Source organism: Tympanuchus pallidicinctus, unplaced genomic scaffold (assembly GCF_026119805.1).
Source record: "Tympanuchus pallidicinctus isolate F22 unplaced genomic scaffold, pur_lepc_1.0 scaffold4, whole genome shotgun sequence".
NCBI lineage: Eukaryota > Metazoa > Chordata > Aves > Galliformes > Phasianidae > Tympanuchus > Tympanuchus pallidicinctus.
In genome coordinates, this window is record NW_026294758.1 from 1,725,670 (window position 1) to 1,740,315 (window position 14,646).

A 14,646-nucleotide genomic window follows, 5' to 3' on the forward strand; every position below is an offset into this window, starting at 1 on the left:
ACTGGAGATGATCATCAACAAAATAAACTGTGTAAACATAACAAGATACTTTTGGCACATGTCATCCTAAGAAAAGGGAGTCCTTTGCCTTCTATGTAAAGCCTACAGAGACCATCTGAAGACAGCTGACTGAGATGTTAGATTGAGATATTTCAAACTGTTAGAGAGCTGAAGCTTTCCCAGCTGATGAAGATCTCTGGGTGCAAGGATGATCTCATCTTGGACGTCTTTTATGCTCTCTGTATCAGTTCTTCTCTTGGAAATAAGTATGAGGTATTTCAGTGCAACCAAGATTACCAGCACTCCAACAATTCTGTGGTAGGTTTCAGTGTACTTTTCAGTTTATTCACCAGAGTTCCTGCTTTGAATGCAACCACACCTTTAAGGTAACAAAGCTTCATTCCTCAGGACTTTCCACAATAGGAGCTCAGTAAAGCAAAGGCACTTTTGCTGTTGGCATGATTCATGTGATACAGCAGCTGGGAGAACAATCACAAAGCCCAGAGGATGGCTCTAGATAGGACAGAAAGCCATCTGTATCAAATAACTGGAAGGTCTGGGATAGGTAAGACATTTCTTGCACATTCCAGTGCTCAGAAATAATACCAGTCTGTTGTGCTTGGTCCTTTGATACATGATTTATCCACCCTCTAAATCCTTCCCAGTCCTTGAATCCCCCGTGTGGATGCTCTCTGATAAATTCTTTCATGTTCCTTCCAACTCAGGATATTCTATGATTCCATGGTTCCCATTACTAAAGTGACTTCATTAAAGTGTTTGTTTGTTTCCTACACTGTTTTTCTCAAATGCAGCTTATCTCTTGGAATTACTCGCTTTTTGTTATTTGTACTGTGGTACAAAGAAAATATTTTGCTATATGATTGTTCAGGATGCAGCAAGATTTTCTACTGTTCAGCCCAACAACAAGCACATTCTACTGCCTTCTGCTTCCAAAATGCTTCTTTTCCTCTCAAATAACTGAGGGAACTTGAGAGACTTACACATACAAATAGATGTATATCAGATTTATACCTAGGAAAGTGATTCTAAATCCAGAATCTCCAACTTTTTTTTTTTTTTTTTCTTTTTTACCTTTTCCAGAAATCATTAAAATTACATTCTTCTCTTGTAGGAAAACATGCATTAAATTATTTTAGTGCTTTCAAATCCTAAGAAAGAAAATGCTTCGAAAGCTATAAATGTCTTCAAGTTCTACTACCTTGCAAAAAAATACTTTTAAGAATTGCACTAAAAAAATCCTAGGATTGGAGGGTTTAGAAGGGGCTTCTAGGGATCACCTAGCCCAGCCCTCTGCTAAAGCAGGTCCTGGAGACTGGACTGCACAGCATAGCATGAGCAAGCCACCTGTTGTGAAATGAGCGCTGAACAAGACTGCCAACGGTCTGTACTGTATCCAAATGGACATTGCTGGAAGCCCAGGCTGGTGCCTGAATACATGCAGCAATGGACTCTGAGGTCACTGACCAAGGGGTTGTGATCCTTACTAAGAATTCAGGTGCTCGCAGAGTCCAACGTGGACTCTGCAAGACTTGGAGCACAGGATGAGGCTTTGGTTGTGCTGTGGGGTTGCCAGCAGCCCATCCTACAGCACTGTCAGCTTCATCAGCCCTGCACGGCTCTGGCAGCTGGGGCCCTGAAAGGTGTGCTTGCAGCAGAGGGGAGCAGAGTGGGGACAGCTCTGGAGCAGCTGGAGATGAGCAGGGGCTGTGAGGGTTTGCTGTGAAGGACAGCAGCCTCGCTCTCCTTTGCAGCTTGTGACAGCTTCTGCGCTGCAGTGCCAGTGAAGGGAGCAGCATCACCCATCACACAGCCCGGGACCAGGGAGGTGGTATTGGAATGGATCTGCCCCTGGGTGTGTGCAGCTGGGATGATGTGAGTCTTGTCTCAGCAGCTTTGCTACAGCTGTCCTCTTGTGGGTGAAGAAGCCGAGTCCTGCTATATACGTATACACAAGATCAGGGCCTTCTGATGCTTGGTGAGGTCACACAACGATCACCTTGAGTGTCTTACCCCTTCTCCACAGCACAGTGGTTGTGGTCTGCAGAACGTTCATGGGCAGGCAAAGCTTGTGCTCCATGCTCTAGAGCACAGCTCCTCAGCCGAGGTCTGCACTGCCTGGATGCAGCACTTGGGATGAGTCCTCATTAGAACAGAGCAGAGAGGGACAATCCCCTTCCTCTCCCTGCTGGCCACACAGGATACTTCTGGGCTGCAAGAGCACACTGCTGGCTCGAGCTTTTCATTCATCAGAACAAATTAATTAACAAAATTAAACAAATTGCTCTACAATATCTTTGTTAACGCTGATATACAAAGTAGTTTTATTACTCCCACATTTACAAATGTACATGTTAACCCACAGCAAAAGTCAGAAAAACTCAGAACTTTTAAAATAAATATACTCCTGAATTATCTGTATCTGATTAACAGTTAAAACATTATTAATACATCAGGAAATGTTATATTTGCTTCCAAGCCAGTGCTCATTCTTCTGTGATCATTCCTGTTTTCAGCTGCCTCACTGAAAGCCACATCTGGCTTTCAGTCCACACAAGATTTGCACAAGAATTAAACTGATACAACAGTCTCTAACAAAGATGACATCATACAGATACAGGAGCAGGGTGCTCATGAATGCAGCCAGGACAGCAGTGCAGGGAATCATGAATAAACATGTCACACTCCACACAAAATGCATTCTTGCACGTTTTGCACACGTAAACCTGGAAAAGGTAGAAAACCAAGTTAAATCAGAAGAAAATTACCCACCAACACATTACAATAGAGCAACAGTCATCATCAACATAGTAAAAACAGATGGAATAGATATTGCTTGCAATGTATATCCAAAAGAAATCTTAATTCAGTTGGATTTCAAGGAGCAACTATGTCAAAAGGGTTGAGGTTGAGTCACTGCTTCCACGTGCTTAAGAGTGGAACCATGTCCATGTAAGCCCAGGAAATCCTTGCCCACACTTGTATAGCAAGTATTATTTTTCGGCCCCTCCAAAGCACTTTTTATGACTGTTCCATTCTTTGACTGCTTCTACCTGTGGCACCTCTCCATGCACATTCCAGTGTACTTACATTTTGATCTTTGATTTCTGCTTGGCAGCCTTGACAATACCTAAAAACAAATTGCGTTTTTAAATTGAAAAGTTACAAGATAATATACAATGGTATTTAAAAAACACATCCCACACATTAATCATTTCTAAGACAATTTCAAGTATTTAACTAAGCAGGCAGATAGCTGCTAATGTAATTACAAACACTTTTTTTCCCAGAAGTGATTGAAAATCCCCAAATGTTTAGCAGCCTCTCTAGCAGTATGGAAGCCACTGCTAGGAAGGTGGAAAAAAACCCAACAATTGTATTATCAAAGGTAGAGTTACTATCACAAGTATCACTTCATACCGTTCTCCCTGATATTCCTCCAGCGGGATTTCCTGAAAGGCATCCAAAGGAAACAAGTGGTGGTAAGACCGAGCCAGATGAGGTGCAGACACTAGTGTAAGACCTGAAATAAAAAAAAGACAGCGATATTACTACAAGAGACAGCTAATAAACACCTAACTCCTTTATTCTGCCCAGAATTCTAGTCAGAAGGATTAACTCAACCTTCAGAAGTACTGAAGAAGGCAGCCTTCAGTAGAGGCTTTGTCTTGCAAATCCTGTTTCTCCTCTTAGGCAGCCAGTGACAGAGTTTCCTCTTTCCTTACTGCCCTCTCACTGTGCTTCTACACCATCCCAACTCTTTTAGCTTCCCTGAATGCAACTTCTATCAAAGGGTCTGTAAACCAGGAGTTACAAGCACTGCAAACAAATCCTGCACCGTGCAAATATCTCTGTCAGTGTCCTTAACATAACAAACCCATCCTTCCCACAGCTTGGCAGTTACTTGTTCCATTCTGGTGAACAACCACACCTGTACTACGCACTGATGTCAGGCAGTAAAATGCCTACAGCTTGTTACATTTTGATATATAACATATTCTTGTTAGCAAGTATTTTCAGTGTTCCTGCCTTTCTTTTCCATCATGACCTCAATTCCAGGAATTAAGAACAGCAACAACATTCTTTTATGTAAGTATTGCAAACGTATGTTCTGTGAAACTTAAACGTGCTGCATCTAGGCTCAGTGATGCCAGTAACAGTTTTGCACTCACAAGGACTTCAGCAACAGGCACACGAACAAGGGATTATTCACAGTATACAGTATCATACAGGTTTACAATGGCAGTTCTGAAAGTCCCTTGCATGAAGCTGAAATTCCAGAACGCAGAAACTAAGTAGAGCTGGCCTGTAATTTCTGAGCACGGCTGTATTTTAACACTCCTCAGCCTTCTGATCATTAGCACATAATGCATGTGCTCACCTGCTCTTGTTACTCACCACAGATCTTGCATTCCACAGGAAGTTCACAGTATTTGGCTCTGCACTGAGGACAGAAATACCCATCCAGTGTAAGACATGGCTCACTGTTGTTTTCCAGTTGTCTGGAACAGAGGAAGTCAATTAAGTGCTTAAGAGACAACACTGTGTTACTGTGTAACTGAACAGTTAATTTTCAGTAGCTTCTACACGCCACTTCCAAGTGCATGGAAGTATTCAGTAACCACATATTCCCACAAAAATAAAGACCAAATATTCCCACATACAGGAGTCAATACCCTTTGGAAAAAAAATTACTAAGGACATTTGTACTAACATTTCTGCTTCCCCACAACATTCTGTACTAAGATGCACGTCAGTACTTACTCTTTCAAAGAGTTTGTCCTAAAAACTCAGGCTCTTCTACCATCCTTAAAACTACAATTCTTTTCATTACAGGGTCCAGCACATTAAGCAAATGAGGTTTCAGTTCTAAACATCTTTTTACAGCCAAGTTAGTGAGCAAATTAAAAAAGCTTTATACAGAGAATGCTCTTCTTTATCATCAATTTTTCTCTGTAAGGACAGAAATATTTCAATAAAGAAATGTCTTTAAAATTGGCAGTATCAATAAACGTATCTAAAAGCCTTTTTCTATCTTCAAGAAAATAAACTAATGTGAATTTTATAAATCGTACTTTAAAGATGTGACTATGGCCATAGAGTGGATGTGCAAACAAAAGTGAGATTTTCACTGAGAAGTCTCAGCACCATGCTTCCCAGTCCTTTTCCATGTTATTCTGCAGTATTTTCACCAACGAGCAGATTTGATGCATATTACTGCACAGCCTTCAGTTCTGCTCAGCCCACTGAACTCTCATCAGCTCTACTTACGCCATGCTGAAGGATGGCTTTGCATCTTGGTCAGAAAGGGAAGCAATGGTGTGCTGAGGAAAACCTGAAGAGAAAAACATTTTCTATTATCGATTTTAAACAAAAATGATCTTTCAGTTTTAATGGTAGTGGAGAAGTTCAAAAATCGTGCAGAACATCTCTTTTGTTTGCTACTGTGGGAATTAAAACAGTCTTACCAAGAAACAAGTTTTCCTAAAAGTCTCTACCTGCATCCACTATAAATCCCTCACTGTATTTCCTATAACTGATATTCTTTTTTCCCCATAAACTTCCCATTGCCTGAAAGTTACTGGAGCTAGTTTTTGAATGAAAAGCTTTAAAAGAAAATGGTGTGCAATGGTAGGAAATCAGAAGGAGCACAACATAAACGTATCCTTGAACAGCAACTCCTACTACAGGGAAAATAATACGCAGACATGAAGTGTAAAATCTCCTTTTGAGCACAGTCTCATCTGCCACGATGCTACAGCACTTAATGAAGGCTAAAAAGCATTTGTCTTTCTGTTCCAGCCTATCCCAAGTATCCAGTTCATTTATTTACACATGCAGACATACACACACACACAAAAGCAGGCATTCCCTCTGTGAAAATGGATGGCTGAAAGAGAAAAGTCAGTGCTCTAATCGGTGGCATTAGTGGTACTGTGCCAATTTAACTCTAGGCTTAAATTTATTGAGAAACACACCAGGAGAAGAAAAGGTACTTAATCCACCTGCTTGAAGGTGCACCGCTGTGGCGTGCTTCCTGACAAGCATGTGCAAAACAGCCTTAAAGCCAAACCATCTTATAATAACTGTCTTCTGTGGGAGTAAATATGGAGGGAGAAACAACACCGTTTTTCATCATTCGTTTTTCTGAACATTACAACAACTGCTACACAGGCACTGTTACCTGCTGAAGATGCAGTTGAGCAACTTGTCTCCTTTGTTATAAGCACTTTTAAGTTTGCTACTTTGTAGGAACAACATTCAATGACTGGAAGTATACTTAACAAAACAAAAGCTAACTCACTAAAAATCATATAATACCTTTATTATTCTTCTAACCATTTGCTTTGTTTTCACATGACAGAAAAAGGCAGAAAAAGGCAGAAAAAGGCAGAAAAAGGCAGAAAAAGGCAGAAAAAGGCAGAAAAAGGCAGAAAAAGGCAGAAAAAGGCAGAAAAAGGCAGAAAAAGGCAGAAAAAGGCAGAAGGTTTGCAGATCTTGCACCAAAATCATACCCTACCCATTCGAATGAGGGAGCACTCCGAACTTGAGCTGGCAGGTGGAGGACTAACATGATGCATCAGCAGTTCCTTATAATGACTTTCATCTAAAATAACGTGGTATGTTCCTGCCACGACAAAGAAATGCCTCATATTATGCATTTTGAGCAAGAAGAAATGTTCTCCAACTAAGAGAAAATAACAACATTTTGCATTAAAAAAGAAAAAAAACAAAATCTTTGGTACCAAAAAAATATGTATTTTTTTAATCCAAAAAGAAAACATCCCTGTGAATACTACTGAAAACAAGATTTATCACTCATACAATAAAATGTTCACTTACAGGTGAACCCTCAGCTGCATCACCAATTACAGGGTAGGAATTACCACTGGTGTAATAAGTGATACTAACACGCTGTATCACGTTCCACATCATGCAGTTTTTTTATGTAGGATCCTGTTTTAAGACATGCATTTCTTCTCTCCAAAATGCAGCTACCTGCACTGTTTCACAGTCACAGAGTTGAGCCCTTACACCTCCTGCTAGAACAATTTATTCCTTATCACCAAGACGCATTAAAAAAATAACAAACCAGTTATTTAACTTTGATTTAAGATGCATCTGATCAGTGCCATTACAGTCCTTCATCAACGTACCTCCAGTTTCTCGGGTCAGCACTGTACAGACTCGAACTTCAGCACTTAGACCAATGACAGACACTCTGATCTTAACTGCTTTCAAACACTTCACATGGAGAAAGAAAGAATGATCAGATTTGTACTCTGAGCAGCAAAGAAAGGACTGAAGTTGCCAAGCTTCTAACAGCTTGGAGGCTAAAACTAGTGGTCAAACTTTGACTCTGTACCTTGATTAGCTCATAGATGTTGGCTGGATCGCATGTTGTAAGACTGCTGAAGACTATTAAAACCTCTCTGCTTGTATGTCCTGGCATATGCCTAAAGAAAGCACACAGTTTACTTCTTTACACTAAGCAACACACACAATAATGTTCCTGAGGACTTCAATGCACTCATATTAGAAATGATCTGAAAGGAAGCTGACTGTAAAATCCTGAAAAACTTTGCTCAGTTCATCCTGAGTTTCAGAATTTCTCCTTCCAAACTCCAATTTTTCCCAGTATCTAACTCTTACTACACAGCTGTACAACTGTGATCTGACTGTGATGATGCTCATGTTATCCCCATGCCTTATCCACACAATCCCACGTAAAATTCACCTTCAAACGAGCAACACTGCAGTAACTCTTCCTAACTTCTTAAAATTAGTCTCTTATAGATGAAAATCTGCTTTTAACTCCAGCCTTTCCTCTCACTCCTTAATTGAGAACTCTCCTGGAAGCACTTTTTGAAATACATTTTGTGACACTGACTATGATTTGGAGCTAGAAATGCTGCCAGAACAAAACTAGCTGCTAAGCCATTTTCACCAAATGCTTTCTTGATCTAAACGACACACACAGCAAAATAGAGAATCTTTAAGTCTATCCTACCTCAAAATCTTACCTTCCTGACATCTGTCAAAACTTCAGTGAGGTTACTGTGATTGAGTACGGTTTCTTTTCCTGTTCTCTTACCATTATTATTCCTCAGCTCTCTCTTTTAGTCCTCTGCTAAAAACACACTGCAGGGGCTATCATATTTATACACTATGTAAAATCATCCACTTTTTTTTAAGATGCTGTTGCTTGATGCAAGATGCTCATCTCTAAATGGAAACGCCTTATGTTAGAAAACTGAATATGATACCAGTCTAGAAGGGAACTCCTTAACAGTTTGCATTGTATGAGGAACCAAAGCCACCTTTTTGAAGACTCACAGCAGCACAGTGCAAGACACTACTTGTTAAAAACCAAATACTGACTCCACCCCTTCAAAAAATTACTATCAGCATTATCCTGATGATGGGAAACAGAGAAAACACAAAACCCCATTTACATACTAACTTTAAAGTCTGCATGGCCAAATTTAGGGAATTATACAGAGATGGCTCTCCCTGGCAGTTCATATCCACTGCTTTCTTCAGAGCAGCTATGTGCTTTTTTGAGTTACCTGCAAGTGAATAAAACAGTTCAGCTGAAGTTTAAAAAATGTAATATTTAAGCTATACATGTTATGAAGTGCACCAACGCAGCAACAATTTCCAAACCATGACTTCTAAGTTTGTTTCCCCTTAGAAGCGATCCCCTTCTGCAGAAAGCTAGACATCACAGGTATTCCATCCCTAGAAACTTCAAGAAGCCAAAAAGGCAGAAAACTATCATGTGTCATTAAGTGTTTCACACCAACAAAGCAGTCACAGAGGGAATTGTCTCACAAACTGTTCCAGTAGAAACAGAATTCAATTTCCTGATATCCTCAAAGTATTATGTAAGCACCAAGGAACTCTTCTAATTCCTTCAGCTCTTCAGATGGATAAAGAGACAGCATTTATAACCACATCTCTGAAGACATGTTTCTTGCTGGTGACAGAAAGCAAGAACCCGAGGAATCTTGCTTCACAACAACTTGCCAAACATCAAGGAAAGCACAGCTACCAGAAGATATAAAGCTGAGAAATTAACTGCACTGCCACAGATCTGTAGTTTTAAAGAAAGATACTGCCTCCCTACCTGAAAGCTCTGTCATCTTCTCAGCTCTTTTACTCTTGGTTACAATTAAGCCCATCTAGAGAGGGAAACAAAACAGCAAAACTTAGTGAGTTTAAAAATATGCTGATTTACATCTCTGCTATGTCTTTTCTTTACACCTGTAATCACAAAGATTTGTCTTTTGGTTTTATGCTACATCAGGAGTAACGACCAACAACTACTGGGGTGAATCTGACTTTAGTCAAGTGATTCCTCCATCATTCTGATCTCAGCTACCTACAACAAGCACAGAAAACAGGACTTCAAATGCTCACCACTGTCTCTTATAGTAGTGAAGAAATACAAGTACTGGACAGAGTCAGAGGAAAACACTGATGGCGGGAAGTCCTGCTTGGATGGACTCCTACTTCAGCTGAAACACTGAACCTAATACACATCATCACTATTTTACTAGCTCTTATTATGCTTCTAGTTAGCTACTGGTTTGTACACCAAGGTTTGAAGGATGCCAGGCTACATTCATCCAGCACCTTTCAAACCTTAGCACCCTGGCTGCCTTCAATTGCCAACCTGCACTGCAGAAAAGGCTCCCTCATGTGCACAAGACAAGCTAAATTTTCAGTTAATTAGACAAAGCACATGAAAGCAAGAAATACACACACACAGGCGCTTTATTCATAGGCACAGAGGCAAAAGGTGACCACACTGCCCCTCTGTGGAGAGACGGAGCGATTTCAGTCCCAGGGCAGTCGTGGTAGCGCTGCCCCCACACGGCTTTGCAATCTGAGTAAGCCAGCACTGGAATTCTGCCTTTGCCCAAGCAGTTAGGATAGTCAGGAACTTCCTGACCACACCTGGAATTCCTGCTGCCTGCCTTATGACCTCATCTAAGAGCTACCAGAATCTTCACTCTGAAATTCTATCATGGCTGAAAAGCTCCAGAATGACCTCACCTGAACTGCGGCCAGAATGGAACATTACTGACACAAGTCAATCATCTTGAGGCCCTACAATAGTGATCCTAAGCAGGGAACCCCTTGAGGCTGGCAGGACTGCAGCAGGCTGCGATCTTTGATGATAAAGTGCTGATTAAGTGCTATTAACAATCACACAGTCTAATCCTGTGATTTACTACAGAAGTATTTAATACATCTTCAATTGTTGCTGAATCAAACAGGTAAAAATCTGCCCAGGACGCTGTTTCTTGCATGGTTCCACTCACTTGACTAATAGGATTTTGGTCGAAGTATTCTTCAACAAAATATTCCAGTAACTAGAAGGAAAAAAATGAGACTGTTAAAAACTAAATACAGTGTTGCTCCATGTGTAATAATTTGCTGCTACAGTATTTGGAAAACAGTTCGTTCAATGAAAAAAATAAGGGAGGGGGAAATAAGCCTGTCCCTGTCATTTGTTGCCCTTTGCCCAAGCTCTTCCATTCTTCTTCCAGTGCTACCTATGCAAATCAATACCAGACACTAGCAGTCTTTCATTTCATTCACTTCATATGCTGAAGCTCTGTATTATGTTACTTCAAAGACATACCAAAAAGCATTAATCTGTAAAAAATCTTCAAAACTCAGGATTTTAATGCTTTGTATTATATGATCTTTCACTAATAACACTGCGTGGACAGATCAAGTTAGAAGTTTACCACCTGAAGCAGCAATACAAACTCCTATCATTATTCAAACCAGAGTCCCAAGAACAAAAGGCTGTTAAATGTGTAATGTTCAATGTCTGTTCTTCAATCCAATATCACTGCCATCACTGCACCTTAGTTTCTACACTGCTGAAGACTTCCACTGCCTCTGCTGTATAGAAGTGCTCCTGCAACGCATTCTGAAGTTACACAGCTTTTACAATTCAAAAAAGGGAAAGTAAACTACCCCAGGAAAATCATTGGTCAGCAACAGAAACAAGGGAAAAAAAGTCTGAGAGGAGAGATGAGGCTGCGTAAGAAACCTGGTTGCAGGAGACTGCCATTGTTTTAAATGCAAAATGGAAGCGATTTACAGAAAAAGAGCGGGTTAATAAAGAAGTGAATTTTGAGTACAGAAATACCTTCAAAGTGCAAGTCAGTCTGTTCGGCTTTAAATCTTGGTCCTCCATAGTTCTTGATCCATCAACAACCACATAAAGGTGACGCATCTGCATTATCACCACAAACATTAACTCTGCTGCAGGCTTATGCTTTAACACAAGGAGCAAGTTTTAGCATTTTTCCATTTCACCTCTGAAATGGAACATTCATCTATCTTGAAAAACATTCACTGCTCTTTTCCTCTGCAGGCCAGCTACAAATAGTCTGCACCTGTTTAATGTCTTTATTAGAAGACCTTGGTGTTGCATGAAGCAATGCTGTAATCTGCAATTCATGAAAGCTATTCATTTCTCACACGGAGAAAACTCCATCGTTAAGCACGCACTGGCTGGCTGCATCTGTGAGGTGCACTCTGCACACACACCAAACTGGTGCTCCACAGCCCACCCTGCTGCCTTCAGAAAACAGAGAGAAGGTGCAAGCTCTGCTCTCAAGCACATCTAGTCAGCACAAGCTGCTTCAGGTTGGGCATGCCACCTCTGCTGAATCTGCTGTGTGCTCAGGATGGCCACAGGATGTTGACGTACCATTCCCAGCCGGACTTGTCCATGGTGTTCGTAGATTCTGACAAAACATACAGAAAGTTTCAAGTAAGATGCAAGTGAAGGAATGGGGGCTGAAACAAAGTCTGGAACTAACCCAATATTGGGCCTTTGGCAAATAAAAAGCACCCACGAGCCATGGATGTGCATTTCCACTGAGAAAAGGCAAAAGGTGAGACTGCAATCAACCCTTCATCACGGTCTGACTGTGTGCGTTTTAAACAAACAGAAGAAAACCCAATGAACTGCACACAGTTCTTGCCAGGAGGTTCGTCTTTACAATTTCACATGACACTGGTTGTTTTGACGTAATCTGAAGCAAAGCAAGCCCAGGCTTTTAATCTAGCTGTTCTCCGGGCAATGTGACACAGAACCTCCGCCCTCCGCAAAAACTCTCGGCGGGTTTTAGAAGCAGACCCACGCCGCCCGGCTCGGATCGCCGCAAGGGACACCGAGCCCAGCAGCGACAGGACCAGGGCTGGGGTGCGGCACCGTACCTTTTCCTCTTCGCCTTGAAGAGGATGTCCTCGATGGTTGCTTTCAGCGACCCGGATTCATCTTCCTTCAGTACTTCCCTACGGAAAAGGGAGATTCCCGCTGAGCACCTGAAGGCTCTCCTCGTCCTGCGCCGACAGCGAAGCGAGGCACGGAAACGAAAACCTACCACGTCCTCTCGTAGCCTCCTTCCCAGCGCTTAGTCCTCTCGGGCTCGTCGTCCATGGCCGCGGCGCCGCTCCGACACAGCCGGTCCGCTGCCGGCGGTTGGGCACAGCTGCAGCGCGGCGGACACACGCACACGCACCTCCTCTCGCCGGAAGTGCCCCCTCTTGGGCCGGAAGCGCCGCTGGGCCCCTCCCGGTGCCGCAGTCATTAGACTCCGGTTGCGCCCGCCACGCGCGCCCTTCGTTCCTCCCAGCGGCTACGTGCCAGGGGGTTCCTACAGAAACAAACGCAGTTCTGTTCCGTAAAGCGTACGAAATGAAAGCATGTCGTTTGAGCACAGTTTACAAACTACCCTACGTGCGGACGAACAGGCAGCCAGCATACAGCAGCCAATCTTCTCCAGGCTCCATGCGTGCAGTCAGAAATCTTCCTGAGCGTTTCTTCTCCAGGACTTCAGTTCTGAAAGAACTGTTTCTCCTAGTCTTACTTCAGTATTAACTGAACTGCAAAATCTGGAATCAACACAAAACAAGCATCAGCAAAAGCAAGCGTCTTTATGCAGCATGCGCACGCTTACTGTGCAATACTTTACAACCAGTGTAAAAGAGATGTTTTCAAGCAGAGCTCAAAACTCCAATACTGTTAACAAAGTATGTCCTATCAGTAATAAATACATAGTTGTAATAAAGGAATGTGTGAAACTGAATCAAAATGCTCTGAAAACCCATGTTCTCTTGATTTCGTTTGTTTCTTGTTCCCATCTCAAGTATCTGGCGCCCAGATCCTCTGCAACATTAGTTTACTCATTAATACATTAAAAACTACACAATTTATATAAGTTCAAGCTCTTTCAGTTTTAATTAATTGATCCCTTAACAGCAAGCTTGCACTGTATTTATTGTCATCATTAAAAATGATGTGGCACACTTGTTTTAGCTGCATTAGCTTGATCCAATCTACTCAGGACTGAGACAAGCAGGTACTCTCAGCTCACCCAGATTTTCAGAAGCATCAACACAAAGAGCACCTCAATAAAGCGAAGGTCACTGTAAGCAGCTTCTCAGCAGAGCAATCACAGCATCGCTGAGCACAATGGAAACGTGCCAAGACTGTTTGACCTTTTGAATTACAGGAAAGTCACCAAGCATCCGTTTTTAAGGCGTGCCACTCTGCATCTGAGTAAGACAAGAACTGAGGAAGAAAACATTTAAACATAAGAAACATTTCCATAAACAGGAGTGGGAAACTTTGCGCTTTCACACTGTTGCATATATCAGGAGAAACATTAACAGTGGGGAAAATGTAGGAAAAACTAAATTATTTTCAGTTAAACTACAGACAAGAAAAATCTGTGACATTTAGACAAAAGTAGTGAAAACTACTGAAGATGAAAAAAAGAAATAATTGTTAATTCTAAGAAAATTTGTTTCCAGCAGTCACATGCCAGACTTTCTTACAAAGTCCAATTTATAAAGTGTTGAAATGGAAAAAACGGGCATAAGCCAATATGATTAGTAAAAAAAAAAAAAGTAGAAATAAGGCTTCTTTCAGAACAGGGATGTCTTTTATTGTCATGGGAAAGAACCTAAGTTCCAGACAGGAATGCTTGACATAAGAGCAAACTGTGAGTGTTCACATGTTTCAAATCCCATCGTAATTTTTGAATTATGAAATTAAAAATTCAAAACCAAATCCATTAGGTATTTCATTAGCACCAGTACTTGCAGTTGCTACGTTGTTGTTAAAGCTAGCCAACCATACTATGTTATGCCAACTCTTGATTACATTTATTAGACACCATCTTATTCATTAATCTCAAGGCATAAGACATTTGTGCAAAAATGCATAGAGCCATTTATTAAGCACAGCAATCATGCTATTCAGGTCACAGAGCAGACTTTCTAGATGTACATGCAACCAGGTAGATCATAAAGGTGAAACTGAAGAGACTGCACAGACAGACCAAGGCAATAATCATCTAGTAACTTTGCCTTTTTTCCTTTAAGACCATCAAAAGACCACTTCTCACAATTCTCACTAGTTCTCACTAAATTTACTTCTCCTTTCTATCCTACACTTGATTGGTTTAAGCTCACAGCAACTAATTCTTATTGCATGAATCTTGATTTCTCCGAAATCTGTGTTGGAAAATGGGCAGGAAGAGAAGCACAATAGTTCTGCAGAGGTTATACAGATACTGTCTGAAGGTC

At 41.3% G+C, this 14,646-nt stretch overlaps 1 protein-coding gene across 1 annotated transcript; it reads right to left on the reverse strand.

The window, feature by feature from the left end:
* Window positions 1-2,327: 2,327 nt before the first annotated feature.
* GTF2H2 (general transcription factor IIH subunit 2) lies at window positions 2,328-12,691 on the reverse strand. The gene is made up of 15 exons (XM_052700630.1): window positions 12,438-12,691; window positions 12,271-12,348; window positions 11,759-11,795; window positions 11,192-11,278; window positions 10,350-10,400; window positions 9,149-9,203; window positions 8,483-8,588; window positions 7,385-7,475; window positions 7,176-7,263; window positions 6,539-6,646; window positions 5,290-5,353; window positions 4,417-4,520; window positions 3,439-3,541; window positions 3,109-3,148; window positions 2,328-2,744 (listed from the first exon to the last, which is right to left on the reverse strand). The coding sequence occupies exons 1-15, from the start codon at window positions 12,491-12,493 to the stop codon at window positions 2,625-2,627; spliced, it is 1,188 nt and encodes a 395-aa protein (XP_052556590.1). The 5' UTR covers window positions 12,494-12,691; the 3' UTR covers window positions 2,328-2,624.
* Between the last annotated feature and the right edge of the window lie 1,955 nt (window positions 12,692-14,646).

Bases quoted from the DNA above. Each gene is read 5' to 3' on its own strand.
- GTF2H2 (XM_052700630.1), bottom strand. From the start codon at position 12,493: ATGGACGACGAGCCCGAGAGGACTAAGCGCTGGGAAGGAGGCTACGAG. The intron at 12,349-12,437 runs GTAGGTTTTCGT...CCTTTTCCGTAG, and splicing joins GGAGGCTACGAGAGGACGTG to GGAAGTACTGAAGGAAGATG. The intron at 2,745-3,108 runs GTAAGTACACTG...TACCTTTTCCAG, and splicing joins CAGAAATCAAAGATCAAAAT to GTTTACGTGTGCAAAACGTG.